Source organism: Acipenser ruthenus, chromosome 27, assembly GCF_902713425.1.
Source record: "Acipenser ruthenus chromosome 27, fAciRut3.2 maternal haplotype, whole genome shotgun sequence".
NCBI classification, from domain to species: domain Eukaryota; kingdom Metazoa; phylum Chordata; class Actinopteri; order Acipenseriformes; family Acipenseridae; genus Acipenser; species Acipenser ruthenus.
In genome coordinates, this window is record NC_081215.1 from 5,938,962 (window position 1) to 5,962,231 (window position 23,270).

Here is a 23,270-nt window from a genome sequence, read left to right on the forward strand (position 1 = left end):
ACACAAAGTAAAAAAGGACTAATGTAGAGAATGTGCTGCGCAGCAGTGTGGCAGGTAGAGGGTTTGAGTAGCTCAGTGGTTAGTACTGGGCTGCAGTGTGGAAGGCAGTGGGTTTGAGCAGCTGAAGGAAAGCAGATACTTCAACCCTAAAACACAGCAAATACGCAGACAATTTGCTGTATATAGGTTTCCAGCATGCAAAATGCTGGGCAGGAGAAACATTAGGAGTATAGGCTGGGGGTATGGGGGGGCCAGGAACATTTCAAGAGCAACAGAACACAGAAACAAAACCTGTCTGAAAACAGATCGAAGAATCTGAACTAGCACATTTATATCTCCATCCAAGCTCCTCCAGCCTGCTGTTGAGCTCAGCCCAGGAGTCTATTGATTTTTCCTGAGGATCTCTCGGACACAATAGGCAACTTCATTAAATGAGCTTATCAAGTGAGACACAGCAGGTCTTTAAGCGCTGGAAATGAAGACAGCTCTGAGTGCTAGGCACAAGCCCTGATCTGTGGGCTCAGGTTACCCACAGAGCCCAGGGACAGGAAGGGCGAGATGGAAAAGAAAGAGAAGTAGAGGAGCAAGGAAGAGAGAGGGGAGGGAGAGGACATAGTGCAGAAGGAAAGGATGAGAGGTAAACATGGACAGGGGGTGATGGAAAAAGGGGGAGGGGAAAGAGGGGAAAGGAAAATAGATGAGAGGAAGAGGGGTGAAAAGTGAGAGGGAAAGGGGGTAGAGGGCACAGAGGTTGAAGGAGGGAGAGGAGGGGGAGAAGGCAGTGAGTGGAAAGGGAGAGAAGGGGTGCTAGAGTTTTCAAGTTGATATCAGATTATCCATGGTGGTATGTATGGTTAATAAGTAAAATTCACTATTGAAAGTAATAATTATTATATAATACAAAGTGAAAGTCAAATGTCCTTTCTGTCTAGACTTGTTAACTGTGCAAAACAGAATAATTAGCACTTTTTGCACTTAAAGAATAACAAGATCAGTCCTAGTCACTTCATAATCACAGATAATGTACAGACCAGAGTCTTCAATGTTGTTATTCAATCATTTTGAAGTGGAAAGCTAGAAATACTCAAATAAACTTTTTCAATGTCTTTACTGAGAAGACTTATAGTCAAACATTTGCTGTTGAAATGTACAACGTTTCTTTTTAGTTTTTCTAAATGTACCACTAGTGAGTGTTTTTATAGTTTCGAATGTTAACTGAAAGCAGTTACAGCGTTACACTCCAAACTGACCACAGTTCCAGAAACCACTGCTATTCTCAATATACCCTGCAGTACATAGTTCCCCAGTTACATTGCAGGATTCCACCACATTGTGATTGGATATTGAAACTTGCCCTGCTTTTCATGTTTGGGAAGTTACTGACCAGTTTGCACAGCTGACGAGTTATATAAAAGTGTTTGGGACAATCCCCCTAAGAACCAAGCGACAAAATCTTGCAGAAATCCTTCAAATCTGAATTGAAATGGAACAAAAACCAATGGGAGATTGTTTGCTTGGGTAAGATAACAGTGTCGCGCCTCTTCACAGGAAAGAAGCTTGATTTCTCAACACTATCAGTGAGGCAGACTTTCATAAGGGCAGATACTGAGTCTTTATTGGGCTTTAATCTCTTTAATTATTAGAGCTCTATAACTGCTTTTCAGTTCAGCAGAATCAACACTTTTCAGCAAGCGGGGAAATAAAGATGGGGGGATTGGATATTGGATTTTAATTTTTAGGCTGGAATCATGAAAAATATATCTGCCAGAAAACGCTTAGCTGTGCAATACCTTCATTGATGTGCTTTAAGAATATAGAACAAGCAAAACTATAAAAATACATTTCTTACAGATCAGCTCGATAAGACCCTTATTGTTCGTGCTTTTCCAGGATTTATTTTCACTATCAGGTGAAGGCCATTTATCTTCCCACAAGACTATGGGCACTGAGGCAAATGCAATTATGCATAGAGTGGAATACAATTATGTAAAGGTAGAAAACCAGAAAGAACAATTTGCATTGATTTTTCACGCCACTGTTATATGCTTCAGCAGTTTTATGCAGTTAAACAGTGTCCTGTCTGAAAATTGTCCTTCCAAACAAAACACTATACGTTCAATGGAGTTTGATTTCCTCAACCTATTCACTTCCTGTGTTACAGTTAACAGAGTCCCACCTTTCATATGTGCAGCACAGAATTCTAACTTTGTGGGCCCTATTTTATTATTATTATTATTATTTGTTTATTTAGCAGACGCCTTTATCCAAGGCGACTTACAGAGACTAGGGTGTGTGAACTATGCATCAGCAGAGTCACTTACAGTTAAGTCTCACCCGAAAGACGGAGCACAAGGAGGTTAAGTGACTTGCTCAGGATCACACAATGAGTCAGTGGCTGAGGTGGGATTTGAACTGGGGATCTCCTGGTTACAAGCCCCTTTCTTTAACCACTGGACGCAAAGGCACATTTAATGTTTGAAAAAAAAAAAAAAACAGTACAAAACTACAGTTCAAAAAACAAAACAGCTCAGTTGCAGGAAGGGGCAGTTTAATGGTTTGTTACTAGTTATTGTTTTATCTTGTCTTTGGTGTGAAGAGATACCAGGTTAATGTGGCTCCACATGCTTCACTTGCTGTCTAATGGCAGCGGTTCCATTTGTGTATCACCGCAGACAGAAAACTCAGCGCAGCACCAAGAACCCTCCATTATTTATAAAAACTATTTCCGAAGGGTGTGACGAGGAGAAAGAGAGAAGCAGCTACCAATTTACAGCAGCACCAGAAATTATTCAGACAGTCACAGTTCATTTTTGGATCTTGATTTCCCACAAAGCACTGCATAGTCTGCTAGGTTTATGACATAGAAGCGCTAACTCCCCTTTTCAATGAAACGCTCTCAGCTTCTAAAGGCCCTAGGCACAGCTCTGGTGAGCACTTCTATCAAAAACCTTTGTGCATACTGGGTTACACTTACTGTGGAGAACAGGGTTTGATACCAGTCAGCAGGGCAACAAAACGTTAGGTGGTGGCCTTACTACTGAAGGTACTATGGGTCCCATTCTGAAGCGACTCCGTATTTTACACCTCTCCAGAGGTGGTGCTTAATTATATATAAATGACCTTCCCCACAGCTCTGTCATAAAGCCGACCTGCTCTTAGCACCACTAATTGTTTGAAACGTATTTGTTCCCTCCCACCATCTGGAATGACGCACTGTACATAGTCGAAACATTTGACTCCTTTTACCAAGATATGATTTATTTTAGTTCTCTGTAAACTGTTCTAATTTGCTGCTTTAGTCACGAATAGTTTTTTAAAATCAAACGTGCAAATTAGTTGCATCACGTGTGTTTTATTCAACAGAGGTTTCATACGTTTGTGACTGCTGATAGTGGTAAAATAAATAAAATGGTTAACATTCAAGAAAATAAATATATGAATATTTTAATACAGTTTACTCATGGCTTAGAGAAACTTCAAATAATGCCGCCACACTTAAGCAGTGTCCATTTGTATAACCTGTCTATATAACAATTTGCATACTGTTCTGAATGAAGGGATATTCCGAGTTATGGGATATTCCGAGATGCATGAGTAAAGACTCCAGGTTCCAGTGTGAGTGAGTCATTGCCAGATCTGTATTAGTGTCTGTGGTGATGCACCACATTGATGCTCAGAGGATGGGATATAGGGCAGGCACAGTATAGAGAATGGATAATCAGGATCCAACACAGACTGTACAGTTGGATATTTGCATGTTACCATTCACCTGACACCTGCTTTGAATTAAAACGGCAAGTGAGGGGTGTTCGATTTAATTTCAATCCAGATTTGTGAATTTACAAATACTGAGAGTTAACATGCAAATCTCTGAATAACCCTACCAATGTCTGGAGTAGTATATGTGCTATATTAAAGCCCATATTTTTCTGCAAATGTAGTCCAGGAAATCTAGAATTAAAAAACAAACTTTATCCAAAAGGGTGTTTACTAGTGTAAGAAAGCATAGTCCGGGGAGAACACAGGACTACACCTCCCAGAAGGACATGGGCTGAAAAGCCCTAATTTAATTGTTTTATTGTTTAATATTGTAAATTAGAGCCAGGTGCAGGGTATTTAAAGAAAGCAGTCACTCTGCTCAGGGCTGCTGCTGTGTGGAGGGCCCAGTTGATGGTGTTTTCAACCGTAAAATACAAAATGTACTGTGTGAAACCTTTTTGTTATGTTTGTGTTCAACTAAAACAAAACAAACAAAAAAAAACGGTGTTTTTGTTTCAGCCGGTAAACAGCTTAGCTGTCTGGCGTCGTTAGAGTAGGTTCTTGACTAATGTTTAGCCAGTGCTCCGAAGGAGCTAGGTGTTTGTTTGTTTTATTTATTTTGTATATTTAAATGCGCTTCAGCGCTTAAAATTCCAATTCTGTGTGTTGGGCCGTGATTTGGAAAGGAAAAGAACCCGAGCGAGCCTCCAGGTCACACTACAATGATAAAATGTCTCCAAAAAACGTATAGGATTACAAATATGTATTACACACTGACAGAGGAAAGGCCTGACTACAAGTAAACAATGAATACACCTCCCTGCCCTCCAACGCTCGCTGGGACACAGCTGTAACATCGTGCTGTAGCAATTTATTAGATAATTAAACCATAAATCACCCTCCAGCACCTGATATGGAAGCAGATAAAGCCATCCCTGAGAACTGGAGTTCACTAACAATGAGTAATTAATAACACTCACACACACAATCATGCAGAAACACTCCTGCAGTAACATCTCACTATCCTGTTTGGACCTACACACAGATATTACCTATTCACTATTCTAAGAACCCCAAAGCCCATGTAATACATTACTTCTTGTCTGTTTAATACACTTTTACATATTACGGACTGCAGAGGATATTGTAGCCAATCAGAGCGTCAGTTTCGTCTGCAGTAAGTCACTAAGAAACCATATTAAAAAAGGGTATTAAAAGTAGATTGTATTTTTATTACAAATAAAGGAAATGTGGTTGTGCATAGCCAGCTTTTTGATGTTGAATTACAACATTTTGGAGTACATACTAAAGAAAACACCTGATTAAACAAAGACAATTCCCCTTTAACAAAGCATGTTTAAACACATGCGCTTTCCCTAACCGACTGGGAGCATGCAGGCTTTGACTCACCTCTCCACCTTCCTGCAGGCGCGCAGTGTAATTAATCATCAAATCTACACCTCACACAAGCAGAGTAAATTAGGCTTTAGGGGATGCCTGGAAGCCTTATTAACAGAGCCTAAACGACTGTTTAGTTGGAATAACGAGGGACTGGAATGTTTTTTGCTTAAAGGGGAAATATTAGGCTACCCCTTTATAAGGTTAATATGGGTTACCCTCAGTCTAAATATAGCTTTTAAAAAACATGTAACTTTGGGGTACTGACAAACATTTTAAGTATTTTATGTCACTGGTGCATCCCCTAGTACAAGACTCAACTACAATCATTTATTTAGTTTATTTCTAATTGCAATTAGAAATAAACATATTTCTATCTATCTATCTCTATAATTATTTTTGATAATTTGCGTTCAGAAGCTGCTCTTCAGTTCTACTTGTCTATCATTAACATAGTAATTGCAATAAGGAACACTCAGAATGGATGCAAACACCCTGGCCTAAATGCATAAAATATAGCAGTAATTTCCGGCCATTTATAAAATAACTGCCTGGTTATTTTACAGGCCAGTAATGGGTTTAGATGTGATTTGCTGTCAAGGATTGTTACCGAGAGATTGTATCTAACCAGTTGTCGGAGGTATGCAAATAAGCTGTGTTCTCTACTTAAGATGTCGATGGCATACACTGTCTGTTTACACCGTCACGTTGGAGGCAGACAAGTTGTCCAAAATATCGAGACGTCAGGTTTTAAAAAAAATATGAATACATTACACACAGGTGCTGGACGTGAGTGAGAGGTTATGGGCAGTGTACGATTTTTGATTTAAAAAAGTATGATATTTTTATATAGCTTATATATGCACATGCCTTCCTGAAAAAGAACTGTAACGACCTGAAATGTAATTTTTATCACAGTTCATGATCCTCCAATGTTAGCACACGTTTCCTTTCCAGCGCACAAGAAAGCAGAAGGCACTGGAGCATCAGCAAGTAAACACGCACAGGTGTTGCGGGATTTATAAAATATAACCTTCTGAAAAATATGTTAAGTGCAGTACTAGCTTTCTGTGCACAGACAGTGATCCATATAGGAACAAAAAATAGTGTGTGTGTTTTTGTTTTTAATGTTCTTGTTCTCCCTAAAGGTGAGTAATTGTGCTCCTGCTAAATTGATACCTGCTCACATCATCTGAGTAATTCAGAGGGTCAAGTCGCAGCTCAAATCTGCGGGGTCTTTCTGGGAGGATTATCTTCCAATATATCTTGATACACAACCCACACAAGCACACCGAAGCCTGACATTTTCCCCACTTAGACAATGAATAGGCTACAAACTTGAATTGTGTTTTCCAACTTGTAAGTAGCCTATCCTGTTGAGACGAGTTAACAATGCAATTTAATGTACGCGTTACAAATAAATTACGTAATTATTGGATTATCAAACAAATGTATTTAATTTTGTTTATTATAGCTATAGGCTTAAATACATATTCCTAAGCACAGAAACCATGCTAGGAAATTATACCATTAAGACACATCTCATTCTCTGCCCGGTCTGAGACACGTGTTAATTATGATGCTGGTGAGGGTCAATTAACGGCACAATGCAGATTTATGAATCAGATGAATAATATGTCAATGAGAAAATTAGTCTTTAAGGGCATGTTATTCTAACGTTGTGATGAGTGATGTTTTTTTTTAACAGTAAATGGCGTTTATGCATCACCCGATGAAATACTGTCATGTTAAACACTATTACTGGCATGATAAAAGAGACGGTAAGTTTTATACATATGGGCCCATGAGTGATCAGGAGACCACTAAATATAAAATGTACTTGCTCTTTAATAAATATATCTTACTGTTCATCACCAGAAGTGAATACAATCACATACAGTAGATTTTCACTGATCTGACCCACATAGTCTGAACTGACATATCATTTGAACCACGCTATCATAATGTGATTATGTGCGCTATCATCATATCATGCTGGTCGCAGCTATAGATACATAATTGTTTGTAAATATACTTTTTATTTCAAAGGATTATTACTGTTTTTTGACTAAACATAATAACAAGTGACAGCCAAATATGAAATACTGTATGAGTTGTTTCACCTTTAATTCAGCTATCATAGTGTATATTTGCAGAAATCAAATTGTCTTTTGCCAAATTCTTATTTCTTCCATATGTATCATATCCTTTACACGCCCACATTTTAAGAACGTGGCAGTTAATTTCTGGTAATATACCCTATGGTAGTTCCATTACAGCTGAAACAACTTCCATCTTATACACCCTTGTCCATTTACCAATTTGAACTGTAAAAGCCCACTCTGGGATCTGTTTAACTCCATTGTAGCACATCTTAAAACAGGCTTGGTTTTATTGCCAAAAATGGGAAATAGTGGGAGAGGCCAGTACAAAAAAAAAATGCAAACGGACTGCTCACTTGAGAACCTCTAGTGTGAGAATCCTTTTTGCAGGAAAAGAAGGAAAACAGCTGGCTGATGAATAAAAACACAATGAAAACAACAACAATGCAACAGTTTGGATTTGTTTTGTGGTATTTTTTCTGTTCTAATAGCACATTCCAATAAAGACTACAATGCAAATACATTTCTGATTAAAAATAGGGGAGAAAAAGAGTATCAACTAATTCAGAGTGACAATCTGTTTACATAACCTTCTGCTTTCACACAAAACACAATGGGGCCTCAACCCCCTCTCCCTCCTTCTCCGCAGAACTTATTTACAGCCCTGTGTTTGGGGTCAAGCCCAGAGATGAAGGCAGGTGTGAGGGGAATACTGCCCTTTGAGTCCCCACTCTCGCAGTCTTGCGCCAGGGGCTGTCATTCTGTAATCCAAACTGACAGGCAAATAGCTGAGGCAAAGCAGGGCCTTACACTTTCCCAAGTCCCAGTCCTAGGCTGTTTGGTTCATTGTTTTGTTGCTGTTCAAGGGCTGACTGAGGAAAACGAGGCCTCAGTCTGGCTTAACAGGCCCGAATAAACAAAGTGGGAGCTATTTTTGGAAAGGGGGGGGGATTGGGGGTAATAGGGAGCAGGAAAGCAGGAAACTGTAAACAACCTGCTTGTGAACCCTGACAAAGTATTACAAAAAAAATCATATTTTAACGAGGAAATTTCCGTGGCTTACTACAGTAGCTGGTCTCTAGGCAAGCCTAGACCCGTAGTTTGAACCATAACAAGGTATTGTAGAGGAGTAGCCTGGACCTGCTCCATGTATTGCACTCAAGTTGTGTGAGCGCTATGCTGTACAGGTATTATCTGTTATCTGCTTCACCTGTCATCGCCTCAAAAGGGCTTCTGTGTGTTTATACGAGTGTATTAACAAAATATACTCTAGTTCCTTTACTTTTCCCTCAACCCATTGCTTATCTTTTTAAATGATCTTAAAAATAGCATTACAATTGCCAGTACAGTCTATTCCGTCATGTTTTTACATAAAAATGCTGTTATAGTGGTCGTGTTTTAAAAAATGACTTTCCACATACACCTTCCCTTCTCCCGTCTCCATCTCTTAGCATCGTTCCATATCCATCATCATAATATTGGGTGGCATTTGCACCACATTCTCATAGGGAGGGGCCAACCCTTCTTGTTGTATACAGTATAATGGATGTGCATTTATTTTTCTCTGCTTTAATTTAGCATAGAAGTCGAGGACCAGTGGCGATGCAGGGGCTGGCATGTATCAGGAGAGCTTTTCCTAACAGCTTTGCGTGCGAGACAGTGCCCTTCAGCCCTGACCTGTACCCCCTGCCTGCCATTCAGCCCTGTGCATCTTACAGGAAGAGGCTGCCAATTGTACTAAACACATTTCACTTGTGACCTGAGTCGAAACGCGTAACCATCCCCCCTGTGCAATACATCTCAAACACAGAGGTTTGTTATACAGTGTGGTACACTATGTATTGTATCTAGTATTTGAACTTTGTTAATCTGGTTACTATATAAACACATTCAGAAAAACAGAAGCAGTTCAAAATCCTCAATTACTTGTCAGGTGTTTTATCCCCCCCCCCCCCCCCCATATTCCCAGAGAATCAGATTTTCACAGCTGCCAGGGATAATGAGGAGAGCCAGGGACTCAGTCAGGAAGAGGGGGAGAGTGGAAGAAAAGAATGAAAGACTGTCCAAACTGTAATCGGGCACCAATTAAGCATCCCCTCCCCCTCCTGCGGCTCTTGTGAATGGACTCCTCAGAATGGGCTTTATGAGCCATCAGTGCGCGCAGGGGCTGTTTCAAAACTCGGGAGCACAAATGCAGGGGAAACAGACGTGTGAAAGAAAGACCATGCTGAAAGGGCAAGGAGGTCTGCTGGTGCTGCCTCCCACAATAGAGGATAACATGCTCCCTGATCCCCCTGCACACTGGCACAGTGTTTGGATGGAGGGGGCGAGCAAGCTCTCCCGTGCTTTATTCGTCTAGTTCATCACCAACACGGAGACAAATGAAGCTAATCAAAATGCTTATCAAAATGAGCTGCACATCTCTTCTTTTGTATGCGCCTGACTCCTACTCTGGAACTCTGCTCACCATTATGTATGGTCAACCACAAACTGTAAATTACACTTTAGAGTAAAAAGCTTGGATCCCTTTTGTATTCTGCGTTATAATTATGTCATGGTGTTTACATTTGAAAATTCTACAAATTGTCCCCTTTTTACTAACATTTCTGTTAGTACTAAATATTACAATGGACTTTAACATAACTGATTTTCTGGATGAAAACTTCAACCTAGAGTCAGAAATAAAGTACTGGAGCTAGTGAAAACGCTACACAACTCTACTGGAAGGCCCACATTAGGCTTTTACCATAGATGAAATATCTATATTTTGAAGATTCATACAACTAAAAATGTTGCAACCGAAAACACACTTCATAGTGAACCTTCACTTTTAAAAAGACCCTAATATATTTATTTGCGGCCATTTTGAAGACTGACCACTCTTGTCCTTCCCTCCTCCCTAGGCCTGCCCTCTTGGTGACTCACCGGCCTGGTTGGTGGTGATGTTGACTGCGGAGAACTGCGGTGAGTAGGGGCTCTGGTCAGACACCCCGTTGACTGCCTGGATCTCGAAGGTGTACTGGGTGTGGGACAGCAGGTCGCTGATGTAGACCCGAGGCTCTGTGAGGCCCAGTTGCCGAGGTACGAACTGCACGTTGTCCCCACAACGCGTGCAGGATCCCCGGCCCGCCCCACAGCTCTTACAGATGATGTTGAAGACCACATCCTCGCGGCCCCCTGCCTCCCGTGGGGGGTTCCACTCCAACATCAGGGAGGTCTCGTTCACGCTGGAGATGACATTCTGTGGAGCTGAGGGGATTGCTGCGAAACGATAGGAGGAAAAACACACACACACACAAATCAGAACGCTTTGTATTGTGGAATATATTATAATATGTTTTAAAATATATCTCCATACGTTTTTAAATAGATTTGGAATGCTTTAGAATATGTGTCTGAATTATACTGAATATTCTTTTAAAGACATTTCTAAATATATTTTCCTAATATATTCAGTATATGTTTTTGATATGTTTATTTTCCAAGTGGGTAACAGGGAGCAACAATTGTGGTGCTGAGAAAGTCTCAATTTATCAAACCAGTTGGATGTTGGACTTATTTTAAATAACTTTTAACCCAGTGGTGGATGGAAGAAGAGCATTAGGCAGCAGTTTGCAACCCTAGAAAAAGTGACTGTGTTATGCAATGTGGACTGTCTCTTTCCAACATTGCCTCACTCTGCTTGCTGACAGGGTGCTTCAAAGATGCAATGATCACAAGTTTAGCGTTCGCAATCCCTCTTTTTCTTCTTGGATTTAGCTAATGGCAAATGAAGCACCAGTTACTCCTCAAGTAAGCCTGAAATTCGTGTACGTGCATCCAGCGTTCACAGAGACATGACGATACTCTAAGAACCAGCTTGCCTGTTACCGTGCTTCACATTACCATGGATTTGAAACGCAAAAAAAAAAAAAAACTTGTATGGCCTCTTATTATTATTTTTTTATACAGTAGAACCCCACAGTTACGAACACCAAACTTACGAACTGACCGGTCCACCGAACCCCCACTTTCAACCGGAAGTACACAATCACTCACTCATGTGTGCAATGCAACCACATAGGATCGCCTACATAAGCGCTGTGCTGGTCATGGAGAAGGCAAATTTACTGTAACAACAAATGAAATGTATTCAGAAAGGTGAGGCAGATTTTGAAGCAGGTATGGGCAATTTTACTGGGAACATTTTAGTTTTAAACAAAGCACTTTTTTTTTTCAAGCTAATGCGGGCTGAATGACTGAACATTTTGTTTAAAAACAAGTACAACGTTAACCCAGGTTTTCCTGGATGTTTAAATCTGTGTTTTTGCTACAGTTACGATTTCAATGGTAACTTCAGTTTAGCCTTTTTCCATTTTATAGTACTGTTTTAAAGACATCTGAACCATAACGATATGAGTATTGCATTACTGTGCTGTATCCTTCTACTATTCTTCAGATTGAGGGTACAGATAGCAGGTGTCCATTGAAAATTAATTTTCAGCGTTACGGGCATTTCAGACGAACAACCTCCATTCCCAAGGGGTTTGTAACTCTGAGGGTGTACTGGAAATGTATAATTTTTTGTTGTAATCATTGACTATAACCCAAATATAATTAGATATCAAATGGTAACATACATTCTCCAGGTAAAACTATAGGGAAATTATATTTTGTCAAAACATTTTTCTAATTACAGTAGAACCTGTCATATCCGATTTAATTGGTTTTCTGGGGTTCATCAGGTATGTAAAAATATTGCATCTCAGAGGGAGTCATTATACTACATTCTAGCTGATTTATTAACATTGGGGCATTATAAATTAACAATGTCAGGTGCATCTTTGTGTCTAAAACACCAAAATACAGTACTGCACGAATACTATAGAAAGAAAATGATAGCAATAATAGTATTTGGCAATTTACAAAATAGCATTTCTCAGTCAAAGCCAAAGTAATCTGCCAGACACAACAAGAAAGCACGCACACAAACACAAACTGGCTTTGGAGAAAAAATCCCTTGCTTTCTTGTTTTCTTTTATTTAACATGGTTAAACTAGGCAGCTACGTCTAGTTTTGTATAGTTTGATCTAGGAATTTAAATTCATATGGGCATGAAATATCAAGAGTTATCGTTCGTAATGTATTCCTCTTGTTGATTAGATTCATTTTTCATCACATCCACTAGGGACACTCTGGTGTACATCTGGAGACTAGACATGATTCAGAGAGCTCTACTGCGATCACAAGGGTGCTTTACATGATCGAAAGAGGCAAGATGATGTGTTGACTGAAACAGACACAAAGCAAATCTACACAAGAAGAAAAATACTTTGGTTAAGACAGCAGTGATATATCACACCCATAAGGAGTTACTCTAAGTTATGATACATTCCATACGTATTTACATTAGAGGAAAAAACAGAGCCATGAGTACAAGTACATTACATCTTAAGTTAGTCTTGCAAGAATGTACTCAACGGCCAGCACAGAACTAAACAAACACAGCCGCAAATTATGTAAACATTCGCTAAGCTTCTATTTCAAAACACCTCGACATGGTGCTTTGTTAGCTGCTGTGGGACAGATAGTAGGTCGGTGACTGGTTGACTGTGCAGTTGGAAGGAGGGGTACGTACTGGTGCAGGGCATGTCCACGGGGTCCGAGTCTGTGCGGTAGTATCCGTTGCGGCAGACGCAGGTGGTTGCCCCCTCGGAGGTGGTACGGCTGTTGATGGGGCAGTGCAAGCAGGAGTCATCCCCCTGGGTGGGCTTGAAGGAACCAGACGGACAGGCTAAAGAAGAACACAAGCAGAAGAATCATGAATGAACCAAAGAACGTCTCACTTAATGGCTTCTGTAGTAGTTTTTTTTTACACATTTTCTATTATCAAGTTAAGCCAATAGTGTCATTTGAAATGAAACTCAAATTGTTACTGGTACACCAGGAAAACAATGTATGCATTGATATGGATAAATACAATTTTATGCAACTGACGTATTTATTGATTATAAAGTTTTTCCACTACAGTCTACCTCATCGGATATTGTTTATGTCCCACCTAAGTGTATTAAATTCCAAATTCCAAAACCATTACCAATGCTGCATCATTAAATTCATCCCATTTGAGTGTAATATTGTAGGTGTATATTCTGTTTTACTGTACAGCGGACACTTTTCATACAGTTAGCTGAACATGTGCATTGTAAACTGATGTAAACAGACACAGGCCCAGTGTCAGAAATGTGAACGCTTTCAATACATTCCTGCTTTAAAGAGGCTGCAAAAAAGGAAACTGAAAGACTTTTCAATAAGAGACTGTAAAGGACTATGATGTGCTAAAATGAGCACAGCATTTGTTAAAGGTATGTCGATAATGATTTCTGTTCAGTTTTTAAGTAGCCAAAAATAACATGCAGATGTGTGAAGAGACTATGTCTGAATACACTTAAGCAGGTTAGACTAAAAAATGTTTTTGGTACTACAGGGATATCATTTTTTTTTTCAAGGACGTACCTGAATTGTAATGTTATACAACTAGCAAGAAACAACTCATTTTAGACTGAGTCAGTAGTCTCAGTTTAACACCTAGTGGATATCAGTCCACATCACAAAACCACCACACACCGCAGTTGGCAGATTCTGCTTGAGTGAGCCACAGCATTTTTACTGTATCACTTCTAACCCCATGGCTGGTCCTGTATTTTCCCACTTGATTCCCCTTAACTCTCCCCCTCACTACCACACCTGAAAACTGGCTTCCACAAACCACATTCCTGGATGGCTTTACCCACACCCTCGGCCCAGCTACACAAACAGAACACGTCCCTTTCACATCCATACAACTACGCTTGCTGACAGCACAGTTACAGATGAGTATGCAGCTTAGCCCACTGATTGGACACTAATGCTGGATCGGAGCTGGGGGGAATGTGTAGGAAAGAAATGTGGCCAGCTTACCAAGACCTTTCGGCTATATATATGTATTCTCTAACCACTACCCACCCACATAAACACACACATTGTAAGGAACTGCTGGAAAGGTATGCCGGTGTCCTAATATATAACAGAGACCCAGATGTCCAGGTTCAAGACCAACTGCTATAGACTCCCTTTGTGGAGCAGACAGCTGCTTCTGGACTACAGTACTGAGACGCTGTTGTGAAAGGGAATTAAAACAACTTCAGTCAAATCTGCATTAAAGACAACCAGCGTAAAAGGGGCCATTGCATTTGAATCCCAGTTCAGGAGCCCTGCCAAGCGTAAGGCATTATGGGTAACAGTGAAAAGGTGTATGTTACACATTCCCCAGGTAAAACTTAGAAAGTGAAGTTGACAAACGTTTAGAAAAGTGCCGTCATTGGTATACTGTATCTTCAGGATTTAAAAACCAACACAGACCACTTTAAGTTGCTTCCTTGAGTGACTGATTGCATAACACCAAGCAACTCAGAGAAGGCTGATTTCAAGGACGCAAGAGTTGTTTACTACTAATTTTGCAACAGATATTTCCTTTCACAAAAATGGTTCAAATGTGATATGCTATCACACTCTGGGCTGCGGAGGAAGGGCTGTGAGACTAGTTTTGTTTTAATTAGGTCTTGACTTGAAAGGGACAGGCCTAATATAACAAGCTGTCTTCAAGGGCAAAAGAATCGCTAAGTGTGTTTACCAAACAAACACGCAGTACTTTCCTCATTCAAGCCCAGTTTTAAACACAAAGGAAAACAAATGTTTGGAGTCAGGTAGGGATGGGCAAGCAAGTGTGTGTGTCTGTATCAGAGTCAAAGTTCATGTCAGAGAAGGGGGATTGCTTAGTTGTCTAGTATTAACAGTTGCTTATGACCTTGTCTGTCTGGAAAGCCTCCTTATCTGAAACTTCCTGATCCTTTCCAGATGGCAAAAATACTGGTTAACCATTCCTGTATTCCTGAATTTAAATCAATTGTCTTCGTAAACAATTTTAATCACATTAATGTCACTTATACTAAATGAATTAAAAAATACAAGATTGAAGTGATTAAAACACACAGCACCTAAAACAGCATATAAAAAATCCATCTTTTTCACAGTTGCAAATCAAAATAAAATGAATTCCATTCGAAATACTCTTTTAGGACTTCAGTTTGTCTGGTCGTTTATTACAGCCATGTGAGACTTTTAATTATAATTGCTGGTGCCTGCTTTTAGACAAATTTGTAAGGCACACCTTTTTGTTCACACTTTCATATGGTACTGTGACAGGATGACTGAGTCGGTGACGTCAGACAGAAGCAGGAACGTAAAAACACTGACACCAGGGAAGTACTGCAGGTAAAAAGAATCAGCTGGCTGCCGTTTTTATTTATAACAAAAATAAATAAAATATTTAAACAAAAAAACACACGCGCTCACAGAGCAAAATAAAAGGGTTAACACCAAACAAATCTCGCACACTAAATAATAAATAAACCATATAGGTCAGGGTGGGCAGATTGCCTTCACTGTTCCTATGTTATTTACGTTTCGTTTCTCTTTTTAATCGCCGTCTCTCTGCTCGCTCTCTCCTCTCTAACACCCACCCGAACATGGAGAGCTGCAGGCTTTTTATACCATGGCCGAGGGGTTTAATTAATTAATTAACCTATTACCCCTCGGCCACAATCTGCACGAGTTTTTTAAACTACCATCCACGTTACTAAATAATAAAATAAACAAACGGCTACGCCGTTAAAATACATAATAATAATAAGCCCCGCGGCGCTTGCCGTCATATAAATACAAAGCAATAAATCATAATAATAATCAAATACAAAAACACACTGCACAGGGGCGGAGGGGGAAGACCCCGATCTAAAAATAAATAAACAAAACAATGTACAGGGCACCTTGCCCTGTTACAGGTACCAATGCAGATCTTCTGATAGCCTGTTGCTAACTGGAGGCACAACAGCTTTGCTTCATATCTGGATAATCCTCTTAACCCAAAGTGGGCTGCAGATACACTGCAGCAAAGCTCCTTCACTCACACCCTCACACTCTTACACAGACCCCTCCGGGTTACACCAGTGCTGTCTTGTAAAGGATTGGGAACATCTGAAGCTGGCTTACAACACAATACAACAGAGGAAGAGCGAAATCAGCAGAACAGAAGCCTGGAGGAGGCAACCTGAGCAGCAGCGTGCAGGAGCCAGGCTGCGAAAAACAAGGAAAACTAGTCAACAGAGCCAGGGGAGAAAGATTTATGAGGCAGCTGAGGTCAGTGCCAGAGGAGGGTGAAGGATCATTGAAACAGACCCTTGCCTTCTGTACACCTTTATCAAAGACAGACACTGCTGCCTCACTGCGGATGCAGACCCTTAAAGTTCACCGAATTAATGAAATAATCCCATCAATCTAACCTGAAGAGCACTGCCATTTCCCATGTGGGAACTGTTGTTGTGCATGAGCGATATGTGCAGCTATGGCCAAAAGTTTTGCATCCCCCTATAGAATGAACTAATTTTGCTTCATAAAAACGAATGAAACCTGCTGAATAATGTTACGTGAACATACTGAATTACATACCGCTTTGTAGTTTTCCATATACTTAACCAAAAATTTGACATTTCAAAATCTAACATGAAATACTGTACTACTATTATGGCTTCTAGTAGACTTCTGCAATATCATTTTTAGTTTGATTACATGATGTTAAATAAAAGATCTAAATTATTTTAATATCATTTTTCTTTTTTTTTTTTTTTAAATGAATGTCTCAATCCTAAAATTCTAGGTGATGCAAAACCTTTGGCCATAGCTGTAGTCTCCACACTGGAAGCTTGTTTGCACAATATTGCAGCACAAAAACGGGAGCCAAAATGAATAGCCAGGAAATGTAGTGTATTTATTTTAGGGCTTGTAATTTGTATGACTCGTGAAATAGCGCTGGATACAGTCAGGCTCAAGCACATAGGCGGTGGAACCGCGGGGGCAGGGGGGGAGCTCACCCCCCCTCAATGAAAACATTGAGGGGGGGTGAGCTGAGTCTGAGTCTCTTTAAGGAATGTATCTGTTAGATATTTTAAAACTGTCATGTCTTCTAATAAGAAACTTGTTTCAGATATTTAGAAATACAAAAAAAGAAAACATTTTAAAATAAATTCAATGACAAGCATTTAGACTGGACGTCTTTCAGAAAATGACTTCTAATTTAAATGTTTGCCATTGCAAGTTTTTTTTTTCTGAAAAACATTTCTGTTCAAAACTTTTGTCATTGGATTTATGTATTTAAGTATTTAAAAATGTATCACCGTTGAGTGTTTTATAGTTATGGATTTTTATAGTTTGGATGAAATTATATATATTTTTTATTTTATAGTTATAAGTGTTTTTTTCAAAGTGAGATATATAGAAATATACACATTAAGTTTAATATACATTTATAGATATTATAATATAGCATTACATACATATTCAGACATCAGATGTTCACACATATATGTAATAAATGATATAGCCTACATTATATAGTGTTTACAACTGAGAATGCCCCCCTTTATTTAAATACTGGTATGTATTTAATATTTATTTATAATTTTATCTAAATAATAAAAAAAGGTTTACCAACATTTAGATCAATTGATAAGAAGTAAAGGCTGAGTGCAGCTCTAAAAAATATGTTCCCTCTTTTTAATAGTATTTCTGAAAAAATACTACAAAAAAAAAGGTACAACATTTTAACATTTTAATCAAACCAGCTACACCAAATCTACTCGTCCCTGTGAATCACGAGCATCCAGAATTGCATCCCCATTCTCCTAAAAAAAAAAGTAAAAAAAGTAATCCAACTAAAGCCAGGTCTATTGAATGAAATCCCTGACCTGTTTCCCACCCCCCTCCTTTTCCAACATCCCAATGCAACAAAAACGTTCTTTTGTCTACTGGCTCGGGCGACAACAACAGCAAAAGGGGGCCACCCCTAGCAGTCTGCCCATTCAGCACGACTAAATCCAGCCCGATTCTGCTGAATTTAATGAAAGCCAAATTTAAAAGAGTGAGAGAGAATAAGAGGAAGGGTAAGAGAAAAGGCCGGAAAAAAAAAGATACAGAGACACAAGCTATTGTGAGGGTTGCAAAAAAGCTCTGAAAGCTGGAAAATGAGAAGAATTGCAGGCATTCCTGTTTGTGTGTGTGTGTGTGCGTGTGCGTGTGTGTGTGCGTGTGCATGTGTGCCTGTGCATGTGTGAAGTTCTTTTTAACAGTAGTGTCGAATGAATGCTTTGTGGCCAAAGACAGCTTGGTTGTTATTGGCAGTACCAACAAATACAAATGATTTCTCCTCTGGTGTATTGTTTTACAAGTAGGTTTACCACAGTAACTCCATATAGTTTACTATAGTACTTGCTTTGCAGTTCACCATACTTTACCTTGTTTTATATTACAAATATAAAGCTCGGCCAATTGTGTGGCGCCCCTGGGAGCTCCCGACCATGGTCGGCAGTGGAATAGCCTGGACTTGAACCGGCGACGTCCAGGCTATAGGGCGCATCCTGCAGTCACGCGGAGCGCCGTTATCGGATGCGCCACTCTGGAGCCCCTCAGACCTTGTTTTGTCGTCCCCCTCCACCAGATGATCTACATGACATTATGTCTTCCACTTTTTGACCCCTCCAGACACATAATATAATTACATATAAGATGATCCACCGGCTCTAGAAGCTAGAATAAGAGTCAGTAGTAGAGAGATCATTCATGTGCTTGCCCTGCCACACTACCTCCCAGTCCATCAGGTCTTTACACTTGGTCACACTACTTCCCAGTCCTTCAGCTCTAGCCACTTGGCCACACTGCCTCCTAGTCCCTAAATTCTAACCACTAGGCCACACTGCACATTACTAAGCCCCTTTTACTCATGCAGAGAGAGTGGGCCTTTACCTTCAGAGTGTCAGTGCTGTGCCTGTCTTCTCCTTAATCCCAGCATCCCCCAGAGGAATCCGTTCATTTTGGCAAAGCGCAAAACTGGGAAGCATTCTGAAATTAAATTAGAGCCCCGACATTGGCAGCTAATTCAATAAAGGCAGTGTGAAAGCAATTAGAGACAACTGGCATTCCCATTACCCTGGACGCAGGAAGAAATTAGATCTTCATTCCCTCTCAGCGTCTTTCCTCCAATGTAATTAGTTACCCACGATATTTAATAGCTTCTGTTAGTGAAAAAAAGGTCCTGTCTTTTAAAAGGGGGTAAATGCCTTGGGGTCAACAGTTTATTGTTTGCACTTGCACAAAATGTCACAAACACTGGGGTCAATGAAATTGGGTAAATCTATTTTGTTCCATTTAATTAAAGAGGTCAATGTAGAACAACTGCATTGGACATGGGTTAAATAGTATACTGTAAATATGGGTTACTACAATGCTGACTGTCAAATCAGTATTGAAAGTTGTAGAAGTTATATTTAAAATGAATTGGGTGATCCTCACTTTTTCAGTTACAAATACACCCAGAACATCCTGAAACCAGGTCCTTGGCTTACCATATCCATATCTAAATGGAGAATTCTGCTGAAGAGCTGACAGTACCCCATAAAGCCATATCCTGGGCTGCTAGGTGAAAGAGATTAGTCTGAGATGCATGTGACATCTGCAAAATTGGTTGGTTGGTCAGGTAAAAAAAAAAAAAAACAGCTGGAGTTTGAAGATTCAATCTGACAATGATCTGGGACAGACACAGGATATCGAAACCTTGTGGAGATAAAGACCATGGGCTTCATCCAGCACTGTACTGCTTTTCTGGCAAAAGGCTTAAGTGCATTTATTTTCATTAGGATCGATAGAAGAGCTTGTGCCATATATATATGAACATAATTTAGATTTTTTATTTAACATCATGTAATCAAAATGATATTGCAGAAGACTAGCCATAATAGTAGTACAGTATTTCATGTTAGATTTCGAAATGTCACATTTTTTAATTTGTGTCAGTTTTTCGTTAAGTGGAAAACTTGAAAGCGGTATGTAATTCAATATGTTAACGTAACATTATTCAGCAGGTTTCATTTGACTTTATGAAGCAAAATTAGTTAATTCTATAGGGTGATGAAAAACTTGGCTTTAGCTGTATACAGCTGCAATTAGTCATATACAGGACTTTTAAAAGACTGCCAGTCCTTTAACTTTCACTTGGGACTTAATTCATCTCTGTACTGACCCACACTGCAGGTAGTTTGGACTACGGTTATTTTTGCTGTTTTGCCCATAAACATGTTATAGCAGGGCGATTGTCCTACACATGTGTATTTAGTGTTGGTATAATTTGTATGGGGAAATGGGTTTATTGTGTGTCGTTTTGGAGTTGATTTGTTTAATTACATTTATTGTTTACAGACAGGTGCTCGATTGAGACTTGCTGCCTGCTAGGCTTTATTGAGGGAAACGGCAGCAAGTGATTGGCTGTGCTGGACCTCAATCAGCAGGTGGGCGGGTCTTGACCGAGTGTCCATCAGTTCAAAAACAAACATCTACAGGAGATAGCTCGGGGTGACTGCAACGCCATGCCACAAGGGAGCAGCGTATACTCGGGAGGAGAGGGTCCGCTCTGCAGGAACGACAGCTACGCAACCCTGAGACTGCAAGCGGTGCTTGTGAAGGCAATGCCCAGCCAAGGCTGTATGAAGCATCACGAGTCGTTGTATGAATACTGGCTCATCAGTAGGTTAGTTTAGGGGATAGTGATCCCATGTGATGTATAGCGAGGGTTATGTAGTGTAGCCGGTTCCTGGAGCAGGACGCCTCGTTTATAAGGCTAGCGCTCGCCCTCTGTGGCACCTTTTATTTGTAGTTTTTGTATTGTATTTTATTTTGCCTTTTGTACAGCTTGCTGTATGTGTCCTCTGTGCGTTACCATGGCTGGTAACGTCACATGACCACCTTTACTTTTGTTTCTGTTTGTATTAATAAATCCTGCGCGCTTGTGTCGGCGTTTCAGCTCCACCCCCAGTTGTCTCTCTGTACTTTGTAAACAGCGGCTATCCACGCACGTGACGTAAGACCTTGTCACACACGTACATGTAACTATTTTTATATTGACAGTTTGGGATTTTTCATTTTCTCTAACAGAGATATATCTTACCATTTATCTACATTTACATTTTTAAACATCACGCTAATAAAATGACTATGAAACAGCAATGAACATTTAACTTCAAAGGTACCAATAACTTAAAATCTGGACATTATCCATTTACATTTGTGTAGTTGTGCATATGAAATAAAACCACTGTAACTGAAAATCTTGGAAAATTGTCAAAATAGGCAAATTAGTGATTGTCTAATTTAATAGATGACTAATAGAGCACACATGCAATTAATGTAAAATAGCAAGAGAAAAGGAACACATAGCCACACATGGCAAAATGCACGAGACTTTTTAGAATGTGTTTAATATGCCTAATTAAAGCACAAAGTGGTTTAACATTTTCACACATGAGAGCCTATTGTTTCTATATCACTGACCAAAAACTGAAATTCTCACACCCAAGGTTTTCATGCAGATATGTATATAAAGGACATGAATGACAAACCTTTAGGTGTTCTAATAAATTTGCACAAAATGTAATTCCTCACCAAAATGACCCTCTATATGGTATATTTCAAAGGCATTACATCTATCATTGCTTCTGCCCTTGATGTACATGCAGCAGGAATAAACAGAGGGTTTCAGTCTCCAGTCTTGTCAGTGCCTCACCTTTTCACAGGCACTTGAGTCACCTCCACACTGTGTGTTAATATATACCCGGTCATGAATTCATAGGGTCCCTTTATACGAGTCAAATACCCATCACAGATCAGACTTCTCTTGTTTTTATTACAACTATGCCATCTGTGCAAAATTCATAAAATTTAGCAGGCACTTCTTTGGACAGCCTGCTGGAGAGTTCAAGGGCCAATCAGGTTGGAAGCTGATCTGTACTCGAGGACCCCCAGGAGAATCCTGCAGCAGATGGCTGGGGGTGACTCCGTTCGCCGTGGCAACGCAAACACAAACATTAATCTCTATTAAAACCAGCCTGTCAACCTGCAATTGCTGCTGCATATTGATGAGTGCGGTAATGAGGTTAAAACTGGGATCAGTGACTAAATGGCAGTGAATTTAAAAACAAAATAGGTTTCAAGAGCCACACTTAGCCAGCGATGACAGTCATTTTGATTGGTCATAAGCAAAAACTGGGTCGATGAGCTGGGGGAGCTAACATATTCATCCACTGTAACCTTAGCATTGCCCCCTCCCCTTTTATTTAGATTCTTTTTTAGTTTTTTTGTTTTTTTTTAATTATGTCTCAATCCTAAAATTGCAAAACCTTTGGGCCGTAGCTATACAGTTTCTTTCTGGTACATCATCACTTCCTGTGTTTTGCATCACATGGTCTGATACCAGGAAGCAACGTGCAGTGTGAGAGTCTTCAAATCCCATATTAAAAGTTTAAAAAACAAGTCACAGATCTCCATCACAAAAAGGGGGTCCGGTGATAATGTTGCTAGTGCTAAGATGAGAAATTGATTTTAAAATCATGGTCATAACCTTTAAAATACAAAAGTCTTGCATGGATTGCATCCACAACACTCAATGGTAAATGTCATAATACAAAAAGGTATTGACAAAAACCTCTACTCGAAATTCTGGTCATAATAGTTTTTTTATGGGCTGCAATGTGAATCAGGCAGCTCAGTCTGTGCAGTTAAAATGAGATACAGTATTATCCGTAGCATATGTATGGAATCACAGTGAGAACATTTTAATATTCTGACATATCAATGGTATCACAATGGCATGAACACACTATACACCCAGCTAATCCATTTCAGGACGGCCGTCTCAGGATCACTGTGCAATATTCTCACTGAGGGCTCATACAGAATTTTCAGTGTTTGTCTAGGAGTTGGGCAGATGGCCAGTTATTCATTACATTGCACTCAAACAAAGCGGGCCAATTGCAATAATGCAATAACATACATGTAATTGCATATTATAGAGCTCATTTCATTCTGTATGCGTAAGGGCAGTCCCTTTCCCTC

General features: G+C 39.8%; 1 protein-coding gene across 8 annotated transcripts in view; it reads right to left on the reverse strand.

The window, feature by feature from the left end:
• The window catches only part of LOC117432285 (ephrin type-B receptor 2-like), a 116,022-nt gene that overhangs the window by 17,238 nt on the left and 75,514 nt on the right, over positions 1-23,270 (reverse strand). For all 8 annotated transcript variants that reach the window (XR_004548770.3, XR_004548771.3, XM_059002157.1 and 5 more), the window contains exons 4-5: positions 12,877-13,032; positions 10,185-10,520 (exon numbers count right to left, since the gene is read on the reverse strand). Coding sequence is in view for 6 of the 8 variants with exons in the window: in XM_059002157.1 (XP_058858140.1) it covers positions 10,185-10,520; positions 12,877-13,032 (492 nt within the window). In the remaining 2 variants the exon portion in view is untranslated. The remainder of the gene's footprint in view (positions 1-10,184; positions 10,521-12,876; positions 13,033-23,270) is intronic.